The sequence below is a fragment of the Bradysia coprophila genome, unplaced genomic scaffold, assembly GCF_014529535.1.
Source record: "Bradysia coprophila strain Holo2 unplaced genomic scaffold, BU_Bcop_v1 contig_732, whole genome shotgun sequence".
Taxonomy (NCBI): Eukaryota; Metazoa; Arthropoda; class Insecta; order Diptera; family Sciaridae; genus Bradysia; species Bradysia coprophila.
In genome coordinates, this window is record NW_023503972.1 from 6,663,291 (window position 1) to 6,688,579 (window position 25,289).

Here is a 25,289-nt window from a genome sequence, read left to right on the forward strand (position 1 = left end):
ATCCAAGTGAAATTGTCTGACACGGGCTCCCAACCCGGATCATTTTATTCGGTTCTATCGCGGCAAAGAAACTCCTAGTTCAACCCTGTCCGCAGTGTTATTTTATTTGATCAAATGAAATTCTAACAAAAACCCATATCATCGTCCCATTTTAATAAAACAGATAAAAGCGTTGATTTGATAGCTAAATAATTTGATTTAACCAACAAAATTGAGATAAATATTCATTTTATATATAATTTTGTATGTTCAGCAGAATCCATTAAATTAATAGTTCATGTTGTTCAACACACATACAAGTACACAAGTATATCATGATGGGCATGTGCACAGACAAAAATATTTGGATTATTTGGATGGAATTTCGTTTAAGATCCGATATTGACAATATTAAAATATGGGATATGCATGGAAACCCACGGCGGATATTTCGGATCCAGACTTTCAGGTGAATTTATTTTTGCAATGTTCCCATTATCACATTTTCTTGTGACAAAAATTGTTGCACATTAACCTTGAGTTCTTCCGTTGGGAGCAAGATAGGCACTGAGGAGTGATGAGATTTTAGGAGCTGACCTGTAGAGGCATTCAACTTTCCATAAATATAAAATAGAATCCAAAAAACTGATGGAAGCTCAAATCGTGCTTGAGTTCTATCGTTGGGAGTACTTAGAGGATACTGAACAATTGTCATATTGTAGGAGATCAGTCAAAGGTACCTCACCCTAGTAATTTATTCGGTTAAAATGATAAATAACAGTTCAGGTAATTTCTCATTTTATTTAGAAAAAAATGTGTGTGTGAAGGGGTGGTGTTTCTCAGCAATATATCTCACGTTCCACTTATACATACAAGCTTGTTAAAAGTTTGTGTGACAGCTTCGTGTACAGACAGTGAAAATGGACTCTTAATGCCAAAAGTTAAGGGTCTCATAGCGTCAAAAGAAGTTGACGTTTTCTTGTTGGTGGTGTGTGTGATAAATTTTTCAATGAATTTCGTTTCATCATAATTCCTCTAGGTAGTCTACCTCTATGTATTAACCTTTCAGAGGCCGTGAGGCTATTACTTGATTTGATTCGAGATTTTTCGACAGATTGAAATCCAAGTAAATCATAGCCTTTTTCATACGAACATTGTTGAAATTTAGAGAAGCTTAGTGAAACTATTTGCATGGAGCTTCGCTACATTTCACTAAAATACCTCCCTCTGTTTGATCAAATTTTTGAAATTTTCTGAAGCGAATGATTGAACATTTAAAGACAGCAAATTTCCGAGTGGGTTGTGAGTATGATAAAATTCTTTCAATTTAACAAATTACATTTGATTAAAAATGTGGTTCTAATATAAAACAAATCCAAATAACCACTACACCTGTCGAAAAGACAGTTACCGAAGCTTGTTGCTCAAAAACACACTTGAGGATTGCTCGAGGGGCAAACCACTCAAAAGAGTTGCAAATGAGTTGCATCGGAGTTGCACGCGAAAAAAAGAGTTGCATCGGAGTTGCACGCGAAAAAAAAGAGTTGCTCCGGAGTTGCACGCTCAAAATGAGTTGCAAAAGAGTTGCATTCGAGAATAAAAAAAGAGTTGCACGCGGAAGAAATAAATAATAAATGTTATTCAAACGATTACTTGAACTACAAATAGTGAACACTGTTCACTGAACTTTATTAAAGTGTTAAAAGAGCGATGAAAGAGAGAAAATAGAAAGTTATTCAACAAGTCTTGATATGTCAAAATTTGTATGTAAAAGTCCAGTTTACTAGGAATAAGCCAGTTCATTTAAGTGAGCTCGATGAGGGCACACTATTTTCTACATTCTCTTTCACCACTGCAAATTCTTTGATCAAATCAACGCACTTCAAGAAAAAGTGTTTCGAGTGACAGCTGTCAGCCTGCCAAATTGTTTTACAGTGCCAAAATTTATATGATACACTGTCGACTTTAAGTGCTCTATTGAGAGTATTGCTCATGCTTGAAGTGCCTTGAATATATGCCTGTTTTTGACAAAAATAGAACAATACGATGAGAAAAATTGAATTTGAATGCCCGCCCATTGATTTTGCATTCCACATCGTTGAAATCAATGGGATTTGCCGATAATTTACCGATAATCGTTGTAAATTTTACCCTTATCAGTTCCATTGAATATTTTTGTCGCTCCTTAGGAACATCGATGTCGGCATTTTACAATACAGGAACGTTTAATATTTATCTATTTTTTTTTGTTTTTAACAAATGTTGTTGATTTTCTTTACATTTTTTGGATGAAAACAAGTTAGCTACGAAAAGAGTTGCAAAAGAGTTGCACAGAAAAAGAGTTGCAAAGAGTTGCACGTGAAAAAAAAGAATTGCAAATGAGTTGCAAATCGAGTGGTTTGCCCCTCGGGTTTGTTTCACCACAAAATTGTTTTAGAATTAATTAAATACGCAGCAGCATTCAATGCATTCTGGTCTACTACCTGCCCCCAATGCGAAAATTGAATTTTACATAACATTCACGAAAAATGCACCGATTCTACAAGTTTGATTGATTTTGGCAGGATTGCTATTTAGTTATGTTCAACTTTCGCATGGGACAAGCAGTAAAATAATACCCTTTAACCTGTTATAGACGGCAAGTATATGACCGGTATTAATATCGGTTCTATTACTTCCATCGATCAAAACATTTTTAATCGATTGATTTCAAATCTTGTACTTCAATTTTTTTAACATACATTTGACCGTATATTAAGAACCCAGAGCTAGTCATTATTTTTGTCATCGTTATCGATAACAGATGAATAACCTTATGTGACAGGTCAAGCTATCAGATTCTATTTATATCGAAGTCCACATCACACCTCATTCCTGATTTTCCTCAGTGTATTCCAGCCAGTTCTTTTCAAACTGAAGACATCAGAAAACAAAATCCCATTTACAAACAAAAAGGAAAAATTAAAATGTTTTCTGTTTTACAATTAATGCTTTCGGAATTGCATGTTAATCAAATCAATTGTGTGATGGTGGGATGGGTCACAGTGCTGGAATGTGTTCACTTATAAAATGGAATGTCGTGTTATACAGACTGTGGATGACTATTGGATGCATAGCATACAGTTCTGTACATATACATATATCATTGTCAACATTATTGTACACCCGAGAGCATGAGATTGAGTGAATTTTCGAGTGTATATTTTGTGATGAAGTTTTGGTTGATGATTGGAGAAGATATTTTTACACGCGCAGATGTTGAATCGCGCAGATGCAATCAAAATGGATAACATTTTATGTACACTTCGTGTGTATAATTGACGAATCCATACAATTGGTCATCATCGTCGAGACACATCTGAGCGGTGAAATGAATATAAGTTAGTGCGAACGGTATATAAAACATGCGTGGCTATACTATACACATCTTCATCGCATATCATACAGGTACATACATCAAAAGTGCTCATTAAGATTTAGATTTGAAGATGGACCTTTACACTGTGATACGATGTGAGGCGAGACGTGAATTAAATGTTGTTTTTTTCTAACAATGAACTGGTAATGTGCTACTGGTCATTAATATGAAGTTCTAAAAAAATACCGAATTGTATTCACAGCGCAAAGACTTTTTATTCAACTTCAAATTAATGACCTTAGCTCAGTCGAATTAAAACGGAAAAATGGTTCAGTTTCAATTTCGATTTAGTTCGGCAAAAATGTTGTACTGAACAAGACAGTTGCCTTGCTCCTTAAGGTGCTCAGGTCATCTATCCATACAAATACATGAGCCACGTAACTGCTTCCAGATCGGTTCGGGATACAACCTTTCTGAAGATATTATTTAGATATCCTGACTCGGCAACGCGATTGGCGTTGGTTAAACAATGGCAGCCTTTTCAATGTCGTATTTTCGTAACTCAAAATATTCGTAACTTGACAGTTGCGTGTATAACATCGCATAAGAACTGTCAAGTTACGAATTCTTAAAGTTACGAACGTTACGAGAATCTACGTCCAGATTAATTGGTTCTACAAAAAAAACGTTTTTTTTTGAGTCGCCTAAACATTTGAATGAACATTTGTGGCACAAATTTAAAAACTGCCTTCGGCGACAGCGACCGCAGAAATGTTTGTGAAACTCAGCAATAGTTCAGACGTCAAAAAACGAAATAAACATCTGCCAGCAACGCACTTCAAGCAAAAGTGATCATAGTCGACAGCTGCCAAATAGAGCACTATTTTCAGTTTAGAGTACCACTCATACTCACGGCTGAGTAAAATGAACCAGGCAGGAGCGGTTCATTTTCGAAACGTCAAATAAGTGACTTAATACACTGTATGAAAATGAACTCAAATGAACACTGACATAAGTTGACAAATTTTATTCGCAAAAAATAAAGGGCTACTAGATTATTCAGGTTCCTTGTCAAATCAGCGCTCCTGCCTGGTTAACTTTACTCTGCCGTGCCCATGCTTGAAGTGCGTTGCTTCCAGCCGTGAAGTGACTGGCTCAAGACTAGAGTCTCTATATCTATGCGAAGAGTTCTTGTTTTAGAATTTCATGCACGCAATGTTCATATGGTAATATGAGCAAAAGTGGAGGTTGGGCTATTATATATATCAAAACTAACATGTCCATGACGTCTTTGCGATGTTATTTCAATAACATCGCAACCATAATAAGCCCTGATTCAAAGATGAAAATAACATTCACATCAGAACCTATTTGCGTGAAATTGATTCTTGAAAACTACTGTCCTCTCGTCCTGTCCTTATTAATGAGCTGGACTATGTTAGTTCAAAATTCTACGAATTGTTTTTTGACAATGTTGACAATGTCGTAATACACCGAATCTCAGTTCAGTCATTACTTCATTATCATAGCAAGGAGTCACCGTACCTTATAATTTAGTATTTGTACAATGAAGAAGGTGTGAAGCTTAAATGTCATACAAGTCGACTAGGCTAACGTGAATGAATGTACACAAAACCAATTGCATCCAAAGCATCCATCACCTTAGTGGAAACCTTCAATATTTATTCAAATAAAATCCATATTTTGATCAACAATCGTTAGATAAATATACAAAACTGTACGTTGACCACTCAATAATTTTATGGATATGCACTCTACCGATAATGCTGGCTGATACAACATTCAATTTGAATCTATATATCTCGCGTAAATATTTAATTAAATATAAAATCGAAAGAAAAACACTTGTCCATATTTTGAATTGTGTTTACGAAGTATGATTGGGAATAAATTTTCGACATAATTACGGATCGCATTCAATGAGTATTCAACACCATCTATTATATGGATTAATTAATGATGAGAGTGCATAATACTTTGAACATAATGGTTAGATTTGATTCGCTCTAAATGAAACGAATGGTTTTCTGTTCGTAAGGTGCAAGTGGACGTAAGGTAAGCGCACCAGTTACTGCGGATCATTGCTGTAATTTCTTTAGTTCGTTATGAATCGACAAGATTGCAATCGAAAAGATTTTTGAACCATACAATGACTTCGCCCAAAAATTGAAACTCTACAGAAATATGTGCACGAGCGAAGCGAGTCAATTTTTTATTTCTAGCTAAGTTTTTTCTCAAAGTAATTTGTGATCATTTTACATGTGTTGGTTCAAATATTTATAACTTAAAAATTTCGTCAAACTTATTGCGTTACCTTGTTGAATAGCCAAACATAAACGGAAGTTTTTTCTTCAATTCATTTCATGGGTCGCAATTTTAGTTCAGGGTTGAAGTTTAGGGCGCAAATTCTTAATTATGACGAGTTCAGGAGAAATTAAAAAGTGTTCACTTAAATCCATGCGTTCAGGACGCGATAAAAAACCTCGTCTAAGGTATTATTGTGAACCTTGATTCTTATACAAGAGATTTTACGTTAGTTTCTCGCTTCAAATGTTTCTCCACATGAAACTTACCAGCTGATATGTGTACGCCTTCTTGGGTAAATATATAAGAATGCGAGCGAAGCGAGCAAAGAATGTTAAAATTCCATGTTCGAATTGAACAAAAGTCTTTTACTGATAGCACATGCGGCATAAACTAACAATTTGGTTGGTGTAGGTGTCAGGGTGGGCGCAAAATATCTTAAGGTCAAAAAATGGCTCACAAAAAATAAGAGTGTAGCGGTCTCTAGAAGCACCTAGCAAGTACTCTTAGTGGTGCCGAGTCTACGATTTTTGAGAAAGTTTATGGGGGCACCATGAAATGAACCATTGAGTAGAGCTAAAACGTAATCAAGTAAAAGATTTTTGTGAACCTAATGATGTTCTTGGTACAGAGGATGGAACAAACTCAATGTTTATTTGGGTCTTGTGACAAGGTTGCGGATTGTGGGACACTATTGTGCTAATTTTGAACGATAAAATGAATTCATTTTAAGAAACAACCTCACCAGACTCACACTCACCGTCAATCTTACCCTAGGACTATAATATACCGAAAAAACAGCTTCGAATAAATCAACAACACTTAAATCGGACATAATGAAAACGTATTTTCATAATAATATTCAATTATGATGATTAATGAGGACGATGAAGGTCATCGAGAAAGATATGAACTGAAGCCGTGTGGTTGATACAACACACATAGAAATGAAGATATTTTGCTTAGCAATAAAAACTTCTCACACCGATCTTCAATTCAAATCGAAACTGACAAATCATCATCATCAGCAGTAGCATTTTTATTATCCGTTTCGTTGGACGAATGGGAGAAGTAACAAAAAAAAAAGAATCGGTTTTCCATGTCATATATGGAGATGATGGTTCATGCTCTTCACAAATTAATGATGTGAAAAAATTGTTTCATTTTCGAGATGGAAGAAATAATAATTCTGTGCTAACGACTCAGCCCAATCCACTTAATGTAATCGAAAAGCGACACAAATTATTACACAAAAATTTCACGCTTCATTTAATTAAAAACATATTACGTCGACTAAACGACAATAATTGAATGAATACAACAGCAAACGCTCTTTCGCAACAATAAAGTTTTTAGAGAAGTGCTAAATTGTATATATAACACCATTCACCATTCCATCCCGATCCCAATACACAAAACACACTCACTCAATACAATTTATAAAAATGCAGGACGGAAAGAAACGAGAGAAAAAAACCTCGCAGAATAACAATAAAATCTCGGATGGCAAAAATTTATGTCCTTTTAATTTGGAGGGCTGACCAAATGAACTGATGTCGCTCTTGATAAAAATTTCAAGTTTTTATAGCCTGTTCAGGAAGGACCATAATAATAGCAATATATGTGGATGGAGAAATCATACATCGTACACTGTTTCTAACATATGCACAGAGAAAAATGTGGAGTTCAAATCCACGAGGATCAGTTATAGCACAAGTTTTATAGCTTGTCACAGAAGATGAAGACTTCAGGAAGTATGGAAAGATTTAATTTGATAGTAGAGCTAGACCCTCCGCGGATCGTTTCATCGAAAGAGTTTCCAATGTCGTATAAGCGCATTTTATAATGCGGACCAAAAACGTCACATTATGTAGTTGATGGAGTCCCAAAACAACAAATTTGTATCCCACTTTTTCGTCTCAGTTGTGTCAACTTTCCATAAAATTAATAAAATTTCATTGACGAAAGTCAGAAAAACGACATGAGATGTGAGCCTGACTATGAGATAGTAGATTTTACTCGGAACAGAAAAGTGTGCTTTTGACCACGGTGGTGAAAAACGCACCTTTTTGTTTACAATAAATGATTAGGAATGCTTTCAATATGAATTCGGTGTGAACATATAATGTAAGAGATTTTCGTATGGTTTAAGGGTAGAGACTAAGGACTTCCACTTAATCCCCTCAGCTGAGATCCCTCGAAAAGTATTTCTTAAAAAGAAGGACAGATAGAACGACGAATAGATCCTCTTCCTTCAGGTTACGCAGTTATGGTACTTTCAGACGTAACCTCACTTAAATTTCGTTTCAAACGTCTTTGAGGTTTGAAAAATCTCTTAAAAAAAGGTCGGTGGAATGTGGATCCGAATGTACTTGTAAAATTACTCCCATTTTAGCTCAGTGGTATACCAAAATGGTTATTAACCTTTCACAACGACAAGGAAACCAGATTAAGATGAATCTCATCTGTAACTTGATTTACCCTAAGTGCAATGAAATCTTTTACTTCATTTGTTTAAACATTCATTTTTCTATGTAAGTAGACTTTAGCTTGAGCTCGTCATTGTTTGTTTTTTGTCGTCGTTATTGATAACATATGATAAAAGATTACTACTAAATCAGCGCCTATTTTGCAGATTTTTCTCTGTGCAACCATTGCAGCGAAAATATAGAAAATATCGCTTGTCTAACATTTTTACCGAGTCATCAATCTTCATTTTATTGTTGCACACAAAAGCAACGGACAAATTTCGTTCTAAATAGAATGATGGAAAATATCGACACATTACATTTTCGGGATTCTTTTCATTTATAATGTCGAATTTTTACAAATATATATCCATTAAATAGACCCCTCCAATTTTTAGCGACCGAATCGTTTTGTTGGGTAATAAAAATAAAAATTCAAATGTGGCCTCTCCTATGAGAATTACTCTGTACTATAGGTACTCTCGCTAGAAATACAACAAACTCGAAATAAAATGTACCGAGTTTTAGAGAATGCATTGAAATTAGCTGACACGTTGAAGCAAGGGTGAAATTCTATTCAATTTGTTGTGCATTATTTATATACCAAACACTCTGCCAAATTATGTTATTTAAACGAAAGAAAAAAATATTTAAAAAAATCGAAATCTTTTTTTAAACACATCATCGTTCATATCAAGGAGACGTGGAGAGCTGTTTTTTCACTTCTAAATATTATATTTTGAATGACAATATTAGCGACAGTGAATGGTTGTGTTATTGTAAGCAGATGATTCCGTCAAGGTGAACTGCACGAATAGGGGATCGACCTATTCATTTTTAATTGATGAACCACATTAGTCAACGTAAAATTGAAAGTGGCTTTGTATGCACAAAGAATGATGATTAATTTGGCAGAGAATTGATATTATATGGAGCGAGCACATATCAGTTAAATGAGAACCAAAATGACTGTTTTTCGGCTAAACAATGGTATTTCGTTCACCAAGGGAACAAAAGTTGGAAAATTCTTTTCGAATGTGTTGTTTGTGACCCGTAGCGAGAGTAAAAAGTCATCAGAGGACATGAAATTTTCCCGAGGTCACAACAAAGTCTGCCGAAATTTCAGCTGTGTTGTGAAAAGGTAGTCAACCGAAAAATAAATAGTTTTCTATGAATGTCGATCACTCTTACTGGAAATACTCCCCAACTGTACATACCACCTGGAATATAGGATTTTCCTCAATCATTCGCAAATTCAAAAAGATTTCAAAGTTATTTCCCGAATGGAGTCATTGCAGACCAAGAGTCCAACATTGCAATTTTTAATTTTGCCACGTATCTTACAGCGACTTTCCAATTAAGTATGACAAGAATGTGATGTAAAGTCTACGATGTCGCCCAAATTTTGTGTTGTACCGTAAATTCGGCTAGTAGTAATTTCGCGCCGTATGGGCGCAAAATTACACTATTAAAGTAGGAATCTCGCGCCACGCGAAATTCCTACTTTATTAGTGTAATTTCGCGCCCATAAGGAATTTCTTGCTGGTAGGAATCTCGCAACGTCTCAGTTGCGATGCAGGCATCCTAACGTTTTGTAAAAGGAAAATCCACACTTTCTATGTCGGGATACCGGTATCCTTGATACAAAATACGTGTATCTCAGTTGGGATACCGGTATCCTAACGTTTTGTAAAAGGAAAATCCACACTTTCTAAGGATACTGGTATCCCTGATACAAAGCTCTAGGGTGTTAGAATAAAATTCGCATCTCCAAAATTTATGTGCCTGATACTCAACTGAATCTACCGCCAATTTATCACCAGGTACTCGTAAAAATTCTCTAAATCAAGTTAGCCATTGAAAAATGTATGGGCGCGAAATTCCACTATAATATGTGTAATCTCGCGCGGCGCGAAATTACTCGTTACCGTAAATTCAGTGCGGTGGTAAAGCTTTAACAGATGAAAATTTTTTAAATCTCGCGTCGTATTGTTTTTGTGACATAGTAAAGCATGGATCGCACTGCACTCCGTTTAGGGATCGGTTGATCCGTTAACAGGACAATTAAAACAAAAGCCAGTGAATCAAAATGAATTTTTGAGAGAAAACTGTGTATATAAAATGGTGACAAAATTGAATCGTGTTCAATTTTTCTACGTAAATGGAGAGCGTAAACGGAGACTGAGCGTCTAACTATCCGTTTACGAACAAACAATGAAAGCTCCTCCCAATTCTCATTGTCAAAGATTAAACCGAGGGGGACCCCACTCGGGTAATTGATTACACACCCTGCTCGGAATTGACGGAGAATCCGGTAATTAAACGGAATTGACAGGAATTAATGGGAATTGAAAGAAATTGACAGTAAGTACCTTTAGAAATTGAAAGGGAATTGAAAGGAATTGAACGGAATTGAAAGGAAATAGAGCGAATCCGGCAATTAGACGAGTTGCTCCGGTAATTGAGGTAATTAAACGGAATTGTAAGAAATTGACAGTTAGTATCTATAGAAATTGAAAGGGAAATTGAAGTTTTGACCGATTCGACGCAGAACATTATTCTAAGCAAAAAACTGTTCTACGGTATGCCTCTAAAATTCACAGATTTTTTTATAAAATTAATTTTGTTTACAAAGTGCGACCCAATTTTGTCAGCCGCCCAAAATGTTTTGGAGGCCGTTTCCAGTCTCAATGCAGCAAGAACTACATGGCTCTCGACAATTCTGATCAAAAGAATTTCCAAAAACAGTGTAAAATCAAAAATATATGGCCGCCAATTTGTAATTTTTTTACTGTACGTTTCGAAGTTTAGACGAACTTTTTAAAAGATCAGTGCATTTTTTGAACAATTTTTTGTTTAGAATAATGTTTTACGTCGATTAAAAATAACTTGTCAAAACTTCAGTCACCCATTGAAAGAAATTGAAAGGAATTGAACGGAATTGAAAGGAAATAGAGCGAATCCGTCAATTAGACGAGTTGCTCCGGTAATTGAGGTAATTAAACGAAATTGAAAGGACTTAACAATGATTTACCACTCTTTTGGCCAGGGGTTTACCCCTCGGATTAACCAAGGTTCTGAAAGAACAGGTTAAGACACCCACGAAGGCGGATGACACTCACATTTTGACAAATAGACACATTTTGTTCAACAGACTCATTACAGATTGTTTGAAATGTCAACTTGAAGAAAAAAAAGAAGTTTTTATCAAGTTCACATTTCAAACAATATGTAATGCGTCTGTTCGATAAAAAGCATCTATCTTTCAAAATTTGTGTGTCACCGCCTTCGTGATCAACTGAGATGTGTCTTAACCTGTTCTTTCAGAACCTTGGATTATTAAACGGGGAGCTAAACAGAGTTAGGGCGATTACAGCTTAGAGTCACACGGGTCAAACTACATCGAAACTTTTTGTCGTGAAGTGACAGTTTTCACATTGACATTTTTGACGTTGTCATTTTTGACATCTGAAAAATTTCGTCATAACGTCAATTGAAAACGTGAACAGAACACAAAACTTGTCTTAAAACAATTAATTTTGAACAATATTGCAGTATTATAGTAAATATTACAGCAAGGCTACTGTACCACTGTCGCTCTCTAAATGGTCAGTAAAGCACTACAATCCGTTTACTCACCGTTTACTTATAACAATGGCGACCAAAACGGAGTGACTGCGAATCATTCCGTTTACTCAGCGCTTTCTTCGCTACTATCTTCTTCCATTGTTGTAGCATGAACGGAGTGAAGGGCAGATTCAATTTAATTGTTTGTTCCATTTAGGAGAGAAATAATAATTGCTGCAGGTGTAGGTGTCACCACAATTTTCATTCATAAATTGTTTTTCTCCTTGCGTAAGTTGCGTAAGCGAAAATTGTTTCTTTGATTTACTTTCATAAAACACTAAATAGTTTCCAGTAAAGGAACCTAAAGAAAAACAAAGAATATAATTATTTATAAGCAAAGCCATTTTTATCTTGACGATACGTTGAGTGCTTTGATACGTTCCATTAAATTCTCATTGCATCCGATTAGATAAAGAAAAAATTATTTTTAATTTATTAATTTTCAATCGTTTAATCATCCAATTCGCCGTAAACTTCCACAATACGAAACTCGTAATTTTACCTGAATGTCGAAAAATCGACCAAGAGATCAATTAATTCCTCCAGTTCGGATACTCTCTCTTTCAGCAATTCAGAAGGTTTTTTACCAGTGGTTTGGTAAATTTCGTTCAATATATCCAGCCGACTAGCAATCCCATCAATTTTGTCTTCTATAAAACGGTCACTATCACGGTATTCGCTGAAACTATTGTAGACATTGACTGAAACCGTTTCCATAACGAAAATGAATGGACCGAATTTATTAACGATTAACTGCAATAGTGCATCGAGATCGATATGACTTGCTTCACTAGGCTCTGGAACTATGTTTCCGACTGCATCGCGAAGTTTTTCCAAATTTTTACGAATCAGCAACAAAATCTTTTCTAAGTCCTGCAATGGGAGGGATCTTTATTTTCTACGACTAAGCATGGAGGCAAACTTATCATCGGTATACCTTTTTGTCCGAGTCATTGAGGGACTTCTTTGAACGGGAACTGAATCGATTAAAAAATCTATGAAGCCTCGATCGAAAATCGGTGGAATCATTAGAATCTACTACATTTTCGGCATATTCCGGAGGGTCATCATCTGAAAACTTAAGCGAAACGGTGAGTAGATTAGGGATGCCTCTTTCCGCAATCGGCGAAATATACTTCTTGCGCTCCACCAGTCGCAAAATCATGCAAAACATCACGAACTACCACAGCTGTTTCAGCAACTACTTTACCAATGCGATTGAGGACATCCATAATATTTTCAGCTACGGTTACGTCAGCGTCTGCATTTAAAAATTGTCGTCTACTATCTCTGTCCGATCTCTCCTTGGCATACCGAAAATCTATGAACGCTCGTCTGTTGGTGGCGTTTAAAGCGACCGCATCAATAAAATCCTCAACTTCTTGCATTGGAAGGAAGGTAAGCAAATCTCGTAAAAATGCCTCTACACTGGCTATCCAGTCGTCGGTCATCGTTTTGTAAGTAGATCCTTTTATGAAGCCCCACAACTTGTAGCTATTCGTTTCAAGCAAATCTTTTAGATCGTCCAAGTAGTCCAACATCGAATCATCAATTTCGGGTGTGAGAAACGCGGGTACTCGTGATTCCAAAATGGTCAAAATACCTTTCACTAATTCGAAACGACCGTGAAAAGCGACATATGCACGGGCAAATGTGGTAAAATCAATATCCTCGTTGTTCACAAGCTCTACGAAATGCTCATTGTAGTGTATAGTAACCAATTCAGTTATTAACTCCATAATATCTGGGTATGCTTCATAGTATAGTAAGAGTTTTACAGCATCGCTATGACTTACGACTTGTAAACGAAAGTCGAAACTCCTCGACACAGCGTCGACAAACTTTTCCAGAGCAGCTTGGTTGTCTAACGCGTTTAAGGCGACAAAATGTTGGATATATTCCGGAAACTCCTCAGCTATTCTTTGTTGACCATTGTGGATTTTCATAAAATCATTGACATTGTTACGATCATTGATCATTTCCTGAAACCGTAAAAACGAAGTGTAGCGTCGAGGCAAGTCTAGTCTAAAAACGCACTTCTCACCTCACGTATGACGTGTTGCTGAACATCTACCATGGAAATCAGATAATATTTCGCAATAAGATACTTCAACTGCGTAGGGACATCGTCAATGGTGTAGCCCCTAGTTTTGAACACTGGGCCGATGATGTGTTCATCGAGAATTGCAATTGTTTTTTCGATATTCTCATCCTAGAAATTGTATGATTTAACATTTTTTTATGCTTTAATTTGAGGACCTTTTCTTTGTGTACTTTATATTCGAGGACGGTCTTCATATGAAACCTGGTGATTACCTGGCAGTGTTCGATATGACTGTGCAGTTCGATATGACTGCCTGACAGTCCGATATGACTGCCTGGCGGTTCATTTCAACTGCCTGGCGGTTAATTACAACTGCCTGGCGGTTCATTACAACTGCCTGGCGGTTCATTACAACTGCCTGGCGGTTCATTACAACTGCCTGGCGGTTCATTACAACTGCCTGGCGGTTCATTACAACTGCCTGGCGGTTCATTACAACTGCCTGGCGGTTCATTACAACTGCCTGGCGGTTCATTACAACTGCCTGGCGGTTCATTACAACTGCCTGGCGGTTCATTACAACTGCCTGGCGGTTCATTACAACTGCCTGGCGGTTCATTACAACTGCCTGGCGGTTCATTACAACTGCCTGGCGGTTAATTACAACTGCCTGGCGGTTCATTACAACTGCCTGGCGGTTCATTACAACTGCCTGGTGGTTCATTATAACTGCCTGGCGGTTCATTATAACTGCCTGGCGGTTCATTATAACTGCCTGGCGGTTCATTATAACTGCCTGGCGGTTCATTACAACTGCCTGACGGTTCGGAAGAACTGGCTGGCGGTTGAAAATAACTGCTGGCTGTTCAGTATAACTGTCTGACTGTTCAGTATAACTGCCTGGCGGTTCATTACAACTGCCTGGCGGTTCATTACAACTGCCTGGCGGTTCATTACAACTGCCTGGCGGTTCATTACAACTGCCTGGCGGTTCATTACAACTGCCTGGCGGTTCATTACAACTGCCTGGCGGTTCATTACAACTGCCTGGCGGTTCATTACAACTGCCTGGCGGTTCATTACAACTGCCTGGCGGTTCATTACAACTGCCAGGCGGTTCGGAAGAACTGGCTGGCGGTTGAAAATAACTGCTGGCTGTTCAGTATAACTGTCTGACTGTTCAGTATAACTGTCTGACTGTTCAGTATAACTGTCTGACTGTTCAGTATAACTGCCTGGCGGTTCATTACAACTGCCTGGCGGTTCATTACAACTGCCTGGCGGTTCATTACAACTGCCTGGCGGTTCATTACAACTGCCTGGCGGTTCATCACAACTGCCTGGCGGTTCATCACAACTGCCTGGCGGTTCATTACAACTGCCTGGCGGTTCATTACAACTGCCTGGCGGTTCATTACAACTGCCTGGCGGTTCGGAAGAACTGGCTGGCGGTTGAAAATAACTGTCTGGCTGTTCAGTATAACTGTCTGGCTGTTCAGTATAACTGCCTGGCGGTTCATTACAACTGCCTGGCGGTTCATTACAACTGCCTGGCGGTTCATTACAACTGCCTGGCGGTTCATTACAACTGCCTGGCGGTTCATTACAACTGCCTGGCGGTTCATTACAACTGCCTGGCGGTTCATTACAACTGCCTGGCGGTTCATTACAACTGCCTGGCGGTTCATTACAACTGCCTGGCGGTTCATTACAACTGCCTGGCGGTTCGGAAGAACTGGCTGGCGGTTGAAAATAACTGTCTGGCTGTTCAGTATAACTGTCTGGCTGTTCAGTATAACTGCCTGGCGGTTCATTACAACTGCCTGGCGGTTCATTACAACTGCCTGGCGGTTCATTACAACTGCCTGGCGGTTCATTACAACTGCCTGGCGGTTCATTACAACTGCCTGGCGGTTCATTACAACTGCCTGGCGGTTCATTACAACTGCCTGGCGGTTCATTACAACTGCCTGGCGGTTCATTACAACTGCCTGGCGGTTCATTACAACTGCCTGGCGGTTCATTACAACTGCCTGGCGGTTCATTACAACTGCCTGGCGGTTCATTATAACTGCCTGGCGGTTCATTATAACTGCCTGGCAGTTCATTACAACTACCTGGCAGTTCATTACAACTGCCTGACGGTTCGGAAGAACTGGCTGGCGGTTGAAAATAACTGCTGGCTGTTCAGTATAACTGTCTGGCTGTTCTTTATAACTGCCTGGCGGTTCATTACAACTGCCTGGCTGTTCAGTATAACTGCCTGGCGGTTCATTACAACTGCCTGGCGGTTCATTACAACTGCCTGGCGGTTCATTACAACTACCTGGCAGTTCATTACAACTGCCTGACGGTTTGGAAGAACTGGCTGGCGGTTGAAAATAACTGCTGGCTGTTCAGTATAACTGCCTGGCGGTTCATTACAACTACCTGGCGGTTCATTACAACTGCCTGACGGTTCGGAAGAACTGGCCGGCGGTTGAAAATAACTGCTGGCTGTTCAGTATAACTGTCTGGCTGTTCAGTATAACTGCCTGGCGGTTCATTACAACTGCCTGGCGGTTCACTATAACTGCCTGGCGGTTCACTATAACTGCCTGGCGGTTCACTATAACTGCCTGGCGGTTCACTATAACTGCCTGGCGGTTCACTATAACTGCCTGGCGGTTCACTATAACTGCCTGGCGGTTCACTATAACTGCCTGGCGGTTCACTATAACTGCCTGGCGGTTCACTATAACTGCCTGGCGGTTCACTATAACTGCCTGGCGGTTCATTATAACTGCCTGGCGGTTCATTATAACTGCCTGGCGGTTCACTATAACTGCCTGGCGGTTCACTATAACTGCCTGGCGGTTCACTATAACTGCCTGGCGGTTCATTACAACTGCCTGGCGGTTCACTATAACTGCCTGGCGGTTCACTATAACTGCCTGGCGGTTCACTATAACTGCCTGGCGGTTCACTATAACTGCCTGGCGGTTCACTATAACTGCCTGGCGGTTCAATTATAATTATAATTATAACAGCCAGGCAGTTATAGTGAACCGCCAGGCAGTTCGACTGAACCGCCAGGCAGTTATAGTGAACCGCCAGGCAGTTATAGTTTTAACTGTAACTAACCGGCGGTTTACTATAACTAACTGGCGTTTCAGTACAACTACCTGGCGGTTCAGTACAACTGCCTGGCGGTTCACTATAACTACCTGACGTTTCAGTATAACTGCCTGGGATTTCAGTATAACTGCCTGGCCGCTGTAACTTCAGTATGACTACTTGGCCCTAAGTCTATACTGACAGATATAACTGCCACTGACACTAAAAGAAACGGCACCAATAAATATTTTGATTTCAGTTGAGACAATATTTCATGTAATTCAATATTTCATTTGGTATATGCATGCAATGAATATTCACTTGGTATTTTATGAAAATGTTCCCAACATGTAATGAACGCATTTCGAGTCTGAGAAATTTTCCAGTAACAAAATTAGTCCGGATCGATAGACAATAATAGTACATTTCGTACCTAGGACCCGAAAAGTGAGAAAAGTGCGTCGCAATATGAAAAATACTATTCCTACCACGGACTAATAGTAGATTATTCACCTCTGTCCACATGTTTATTTAGACACTTGGGGAGTTATTGCATGAGCCTAAAGCGAGATAAAATAACATATGTACCTCTCAAGGCTGTATACTTTGGGGAGGTCACGCAGATGCAGATACGCGGGTTACACACCACGTTTCATACAAAAAATTCACCACACCATACAAATTCAATTTTGGTGAATTTGTTTGTATGGAAAAGGTGTGTTCCCGCGTATCTAATAAAATGGCGATCTGCGTGACCTCCCCAAAGTATACAGCCTTGGTACCTCTGTCCAAGATGTTTATTTTGACGATTTGGATTATATACCACGTCTTCGGCTCGGTACGTGGCGATTGTATACAACCTTCCGTAAGCCCTAGTTCGTGCTGCAAAGTTTCAGGAAAATCTAAATAACGTTTGAGCCGCGATCACTTTTCCATAGGAATCAAGGAAACTATGTCATCAAAAAAGTAATTTGTCTTTTTTTCCTCTACTTGGAAATTCCATGTACATGAGAAACTTGTGTTGATCAGAAAATATGTTGATGATAGTGGCTGTGGTTTAGACTCTTCTCTTTGGCACATAGTTCCCCATCTATTTAATCTATAAAGAAATTAAATGACCAGTTTTCAGCACACAGTTTTTTAATATCCATTAAAAGCAACCATACATTAAAATAAGGCACGAACGTGCGTTAAACATAAAATCATTAACCGCGAGATTGGTTTAAAAATCAAACAAAAATTAATTGTAAAACAATCTTAAGCGCGATATTAACCATCAATTAGAGTGGCTAATAAATCGAAAAGAAATACTGACATGAATTCATAAAACATAGCGACTGACTGACTGGACGTGTTCATTGTGATGAATTAAAAATATTACAACGAGTCGCTTAAAATTCCAGCCACCGAGTAATTCAGTTTTTCTGAAGCTTTGCTTTTTTGGCGACGTTTAGAGTTGCAGTTTCCTGTCGTTTGCTTGCAGTTTTCCTTAGAGCGGCAGTTTTCGACATAACTGCAGCATTCGTTGAAACTACAGTTTTCATTGGAGCTGCAGTTTTCGTTGTAGCAACAGTGTTCATTGGAGCTGCAGTTTTCTTCAAAGCTGCAGATTTCGTTGGAGCTGCAGTTTTGTTTGGAGCAGCAGCTTTCGTTGGAGTTGCACATACGTCGGAGCTGCAGTCTTCGTCGGTGCTGCAGTTCTCGTCGGAGCTGGAGTCTTCGTCTGAGCTGGAGTCTTCGTCTGAGCTGGAGTCTTCGTCTGAGCTAGAGTTCTTTGCGGAGCTGCAGTCTTCGTGGGAGCTCAGTTTTGGCGGAGCTGCAGATTTTTTCGAAACACCACTTTTTTTCAGAACTGCCTGCTTCTTCAGTCGGTTTGGATTGTTCGCAGTCTTTCTGGTTTTACGAGGAGCTTGTATCTTTTGTTTCAATCTTGAAATTTTCAGGGATGTACCGTTCCGCTTCGAGCCTGGCAGACAAGTGTCATTTCCAATTGCGTTGTTCAAGAGTGGTGCGATTTGTGTCACTTGTGAAACTAATGGATTGGTCCGGTATATGTTCAGATGAACCATGTCATGATGTCCAAGGAACTCAGCCAAATTTGTAATATCTCTGTCTTTTAGGTCTTTCGTTGCACAAAGGCTCGCCAAATGTTTTCTGAGATTTGTTCCCTTTAAAAGAGACAAATAATTTAGGATAAGTACAGTACCACTTATGAACTATAAAGTACAGGTCAAATACCTTCAAACTTGATGGGTTATCGGCACCACATGCCTTTGCGTATGAGTTGATTGCAGCCCAGACATTGATTGTTTTCACCTGCATCGATTGCGTTGGTACAGCGAACAAGAAGTCGTTTGTTTCTGTAAGACCAGCATTTTCTCGATTACGAATCAATGCATCTATACAATCTTCCCAGCTTTGTTTTAACAACACTGGCACAGTTCGATCGAGTTTGCCGCGGATTTGCATCCGACTTTTGATTTCCATCAGGGATTCCTGTGATATTGCTTCCAAAATAACATCGCATTGATCAGCAATAATCTCTCGCTCATTGTAGTCAGACAACTCAATGTTCCTCATTTCCCCCGCTCTTCGTCTGTTGAAGACCATGATTGACACAAGTGTGAGTTGTGCCAATTTTAACCACGTTTGGAACGAGAAACCTTGAGTCAGTTGATGTAAGCATTCATTTCGTTCAATGTTCAGAAATGTGACGAGTTTATTTATGTCAGCGGTTGTCGGAAGATTCGGCTTTTTAGAACGTCGGTTCTTTTTGATTGTTTTAGCTACCAACTTGCTGACTTTCGTGCGGACGTCTCGCTTAAACACCCTCAAAAATCTCTCAGCATTTCTTTCCATTTCCTCGTCGTCCAACTTCATGCTCTCAGTAATTAATAATTCTCCGATGGTGTTGATTAGTGTCACAGTGGTCAATGACGTACCAGGGCTTCCGAATAATTTTGACCGACGATCAAATTTTCCCATTTTAAGAATTGCATTTATTACCGTGTTGCAATGTTTGACGTGGAAAAGCGAAGCAAGGTCACCAATCTGTGGATACATTTCTTTTGAGAAATGCAACAATTTTGATGCCGCATTAATCTTCGATCGAATATAGCCTTCTTGGTAGAAGGGCGAATAATTCAAACATAATTCGTTGCCATAACAGATTACCAGCCAGTCAAACTGTATCGATCGAATTTGTTCGGTGTCTCTGAATTTGGCAAAAACGTTTATTAACTCGTCAGTAGCATCAGGATGAACTCTAGCCTCCAACGAGCGTCCTAATTGCTTTACGATTCGTTCGCCCATAATAGAATTTCCCTTGCATTTACGCCAATGCTGACGAAGTGATTTTGAAGAATACGTTCCCATGCAATTAGCACAGGCGATAAGTTGCCACGAATAACGAACAAATTGTCCACGTCGACTGGTTTGTATTTCTCCTTTGTTCAGATTAAAGTCAGAGTTCCATATGAATTCTCCCTTCTTCCGAATTTGGGCTATAGCGTACCATCGGCTTTTTGAACCTGCGGAGAGAATTTTTTTTCGATGACTTTCAAAACTTATGTTGTAGAGGAAGTCGTAAGGTTCATTTTAATGAATAAAAATTAGATTGTGGGGTAGGGGTGGATCAAAAAATTAGCTTTCAATATGTTGTAGAGGAAGCTGTGGGAATGAAAGTGAAGGAAGTTGTGAAAACGAATGTTAGGGTCGGAGGTGATTTTTTTTATTTCACTCAAATGTTCGAGGAAAATTTTACCAAAAAAAATTTTGTGTGACAAAGTGGCATATGTTTAAACATAATTTTTTGGAGAGTTCTTTTCACGACATCACATTTGTATCACTCTTGTTGATGCAAGAACTAAGAGCTTAAATTAGATTTTTAAGGCCAAATTTCCGAATCGATTTTGGGTACTTTCGTTCGGGCCCGCGAAATTGCGAAAATCTAACGTCCACAACATAAATAACTAAGGCATTTGCCATTTTTCAATAAAACATTCTATTGAACATCCTCGCGTAATGTTAATATTGATTAATAGTTATTAATCTTAAAGTCAACAAATCAATAAGATAAAAAGACTTACGAAGGGGTAGCGCCACAAATTTTTTGACTGCAACTTCATCTTTATGGACCGTTCGTAGGTGTCGTTCCAATTTTGGGTAACGTTTCAGGCAAAACGCGCAACACAATCTTTTGGCTTTCCCATCTGATGTCGGAACATACAGTTTTCGGATGTCGCATCCGTGGTGATGTTTGATGTCTGTGTTAAATATTTTCAGATTTTGAGAATATCAACATCGATGCTCTGTGTATAAAATAAAGGTATAAGTTACCATTTTCTTCGCTGTCGTCTTCGTCTACATCAGTTTGTGAACAGGCAAAATGTGAAATCGTTGATTGTTCCACTCCATCATCAACAATGATCTCGACATCTTCATCGCTATTCATTACTTCGTTTGTCACGACTCCAACCTTAAAATTTGTAAAAACGTTAATTGCATCGCAGTACTATTAAGAAGAAGTTATGGTCTAGCTTAGAGCGGATTCGGACCGGACGGGTCTGAAAAACCGTCGGGCTGATTCGGATCGGACTTTCAAACGAAATTTCGGGCCAGGCCTTAGGCCGGACGGACTTCGACAAAAATGTTTCGGGCAGCCCGACAAAAAATTAGTTTACAAAAAAAATGATTTCCAATTTTGAAATAAACATACGGAGCATCAGAGCCATACTAGTGAATTCAGTGGGATTGTCTTGACACAACTAATAATAATTATACATTATATCTGTATAGATTAACAGGGCAGCGCAAAGGATCCAAACTTTCTATGTGCATCGAAATAGTCGGCACTAACTGCGATGAAATCTATCTGTATGTACACGGCAGAGTAAAATAAACCAGGCAGTAGCGGTTCATTTTCGAAACGTCAAATAAGGGACCTGATACATTATTTGAAAATGAACTCAAATGAACAGTGACATAAATTGAAAAATTTTATTCGCAAAAAATATAGGGTTACTAGATTATTCAGGCCCAGTCAAATCAGCGCTACTACCTGGTTAACTTTACTCTGTCGTGGTATATGGAATTTGTTCATGTATTTTCTCATTCACTCAAAATTACGTGCTTCCACCTACATTTAGAACACAAACTAATGGTGCAACTCAGCAGCTTATATGTCTCAAAATCATTGATTCATCTAAAAAAAACAATTTAATAAGCTTCATTAAAATACATTCGATGTCACTGACAATCACATTTTCAGCTATTCATTTAGCTACCAACAGTTGAAATTTTGTTAACAAAGTGTTGGTCTTCTAATTGATGTAAGCTTAAGTTTGTGTAAGTTAATAAGATGTCATTTTCGGAATTTCACCAACATTTCCGCTAAAACTTTTCAATTTTTCTTCAATTGTAAGTAGTTAGATGTTTTAATATATTTCTACATTGTCGGTGGAAGCTAAAACGTTAAGCATAAAAAAGTAACGGATTTGTTTCTGTCCTTCACAAGGTGAAATATTATCATTCGATATGTGCTGATATGTTGATAAAGCAAGTGTTAATATTTAAGGTAACTGACTGAAAGATGACCTAGTGGAAAAGTGATCTTAAGTTGTCCGTGTAAATTTGTATGAAGAAAAAATTATAGGTCAACTCAACATTCAATAAATTGTAATATGTCCTATCACTTTTGTATAGATAGGACAACTCACGATTCAATGTGTTTAAATGGGAAATAGGACAACTCACGATTCATATAGGTCAACTCTGCATTTTTATTAATTCATTAATTTTGTTAGACGAAATCGGCAATAATTAATAAAATTAAGTAAACAAAAGAAAAATCTTTAAAATAAAAGTGGTTCCATGTAACATAGTTCCAAAATCGCTGAGAAATTCAAGTTCAAAGTTGAGATTTGTCAAATTAGGTCAACTTTAAGTCAGTTACCTTAATTCAAAAGAATGTATGCTCAAAATGTGAATTAATTGAATTCAATTGCTTTTAAGCGTCCAGAAATCAACGAGAATAATTCTTAATGCTCAAAACAAACCAGGCATTGAAAACGTGTTTTGGTCCTAGTTTTCATTGACAGATGCAGCAATCGCGGTTTTGAATAGAAAAAGTTCTAACTTCATTTGACAGTTTCGAAAATTTCGTAATGAAAAATAGGACCAAAACACGTTTTCAATGCCTCGTTTGTTTTGAGCATAATGCTGAAAACAAACGAGGCATTCAAAACATGTTTTGGTCCTTGTTTTCATGACGAAATTGTCGCAACTGTCAAATAAAATTAGAAATTTCTCTATCGAAAATTACGATTGCTGCATTTGTCAATGAAAACTAGGACCAAAACACGTTCTCAATGTCTCGTTTGTTTTCAGCATAATTACTTTGGTAAATGCATTCGCACTCACATGCGCATTGCGCATATTATTAGAATATCAGTTCATGTATGCCAATTACCAACAAAAATAAAATAAAAAATTTGATGGTTTAAATGATATTCCAACTTATTGGCACTTTAAATTGGATTTATAGTTCTTACAAAGTCACACAGTGTTTTCAAGGTTACACGAAATGATTGTGAGTGTGTCTATGAGCTTTATAATGTGTTCCATTGAATATGGAAACGAATGTTTTGTGATAGTAGCCATGATCGTTAGGCGCAATCGTTAGTTGTTTATGACATCGAGTGCAAAGTTCTGTAGTAGGAGACCGCAGGTTGACACAATGCACGTCATAAACCTAATAAAGAACTTTGCACCGGGACATTATGGTTCTAAGTTACAAACACACTTTTTCCAGAGACTAGGGCTTAACAGTTCTTAACGATTCGAACGGTTCAATTAAAATAAAATCGAATTCGATAATTCTGAATCTGAGTGTAAAAGTTACGGTTAATATTCTCATAAAAATTTGCTTACATTCAAACAGGTTGAGAATGAATATCCATGCAATGTTGGTTTGTACGGTATTGTTTGGCTGTATTTGGATTCGTTTTGTGTCACTTTATCAGGTGCATCCTAAAATGTACGGTCGAAGGTAAATTCTCTTAACATTAGGGCCTGATTTTCACTCGAAAAAAGTTCGCGTTTCCACCGTTCTCTTCGCTCTCAATTTGATTTGAAAGCGGAGTACATTTTTCGAGTGGAAATGAGGGTTTAGCGAAACTTAACGAAATGTGAAGCGTACAGCATGGCAAAAACACAAATGAACTTAGAGATGTTGTGTCTCGACTTACATGTAATAAGAATCCCCTGTTGCCACTCATTTCAGAATCAATAACAGATGTTGGACCTGGAGATGATTTTAACTCTTTTAATGGCCCAAAAGATTCATTCAATACAAAAGATATGTTTCCGCTTTTTGCGGGCTCCGAGTTGGTTTTTGCATTGGACCAGTTTTGTGCGTTCTAAAGAAGATATGAAAGGTAAATAGTAACTTCACGATGTATGCCAATTACCAACAAAAATAAAATAAAAAATTTGATTGTTTAAATGATGTTCCAACTTATTGGAATGTTTTGTGATAGTAGCCATGATCGTTAGGCGCAATCGTTAGTTGTTTATGACATCGAGTGCAAAGTTTAGTAGGAGACCGCAGGTCGACACAATACACGTCATAAACCTAATAAAGAACTTTGCACCGGGATTCATACAACGTTTCATGCAACATAGGTATCCAAAGTTCGCAGTTTTCGAACATTATGGTTCTAAGTTACAAACACACTTTTTCCAGAGACTATGGCTTAACAGTTCTTAACGATTCGAACGGTTCAATTAAAATAAATCGAATTCGATAATTCTGAATCTGAGTGTAAAAGTGACGGTCAATATTCTCATAAAAAAGTTGCTTACATTCAAACAGGTTTGAGAATGAATATCCATGCAATGTTGGTATGTACGGTATTGTTTGGCCGTATTTGGATTCGTTTTGTGTCACTTTATCAGGTGCATCCTAAAATGTACGGTCGAAGGTAAATTTTCTTAACAAAACATTAGGGCCTGATTTTCACTCGAAAAAAGTTCGCGTTCCCACCGTTCTCTTCGCTCTCAATTTGATTTGAAAGCGGAGTACATTTTTCGAGTGGAAATCAGGGTTTAGCGAAACTTAACGAAATGTGAAGCATACAGCATGGCTTCAATTGCGAAAAATCTTAAGATTACTGAGCAATGCTTATAATATCACTGGCACAAACACAAATGAACTTAGAGATGTTGTGTCTCGACTTACATGTAATAAGAATCCCCTGTTGCCACTCATTTCAGAATCAATATCAGATGTTGGACCTGGAGATGATTTTAATCTTTTAATGGCCCAAACGATCCATTCAATACAAACGATATGTTTCCGCTTTTTGCGGGCTCCGAGTCGGTTTTTGCATTG

General features: G+C 38.0%; 1 protein-coding gene and 1 long non-coding RNA gene across 2 annotated transcripts; one reads left to right on the plus strand and one right to left on the minus strand.

The window, feature by feature from the left end:
- Nucleotides 1–18,025: 18,025 nt before the first annotated feature.
- On the minus strand, nucleotides 18,026–21,535 carry LOC119084145. Its single transcript, XM_037193991.1, has 4 exons — nucleotides 21,236–21,535; nucleotides 20,986–21,162; nucleotides 19,136–20,427; nucleotides 18,026–19,065 (listed from the first exon to the last, which is right to left on the minus strand). The coding sequence occupies exons 1-4, from the start codon at nucleotides 21,348–21,350 to the stop codon at nucleotides 18,313–18,315; spliced, it is 2,337 nt and encodes a 778-aa protein (XP_037049886.1). The 5' UTR covers nucleotides 21,351–21,535; the 3' UTR covers nucleotides 18,026–18,312.
- Nucleotides 21,536–22,177: 642 nt separating this feature from the next.
- Nucleotides 22,178–24,308, plus strand: LOC119083975. Its single transcript, XR_005088978.1, has 3 exons — nucleotides 22,178–22,315; nucleotides 23,838–23,945; nucleotides 24,180–24,308. It is a non-coding gene; the product is annotated as an uncharacterized LOC119083975 (long non-coding RNA).
- The last annotated feature ends 981 nt before the right edge of the window (nucleotides 24,309–25,289 follow it).

Coding starts and splice junctions, on each gene's coding strand:
- LOC119084145 (XM_037193991.1), bottom strand. CDS start 21,350: ATGAATAGCGATGAAGATGTCGAGATCATTGTTGATGATGGAGTGGAA. Junction 21,163..21,235: donor AGACGACAGCGAAGAAAATG/GTAACTTATACC, acceptor TATTTAACACAG/ACATCAAACATCACCACGGA. Junction 19,066..19,135: donor ATAACCCATCAAGTTTGAAG/GTATTTGACCTG, acceptor TCTCTTTTAAAG/GGAACAAATCTCAGAAAACA.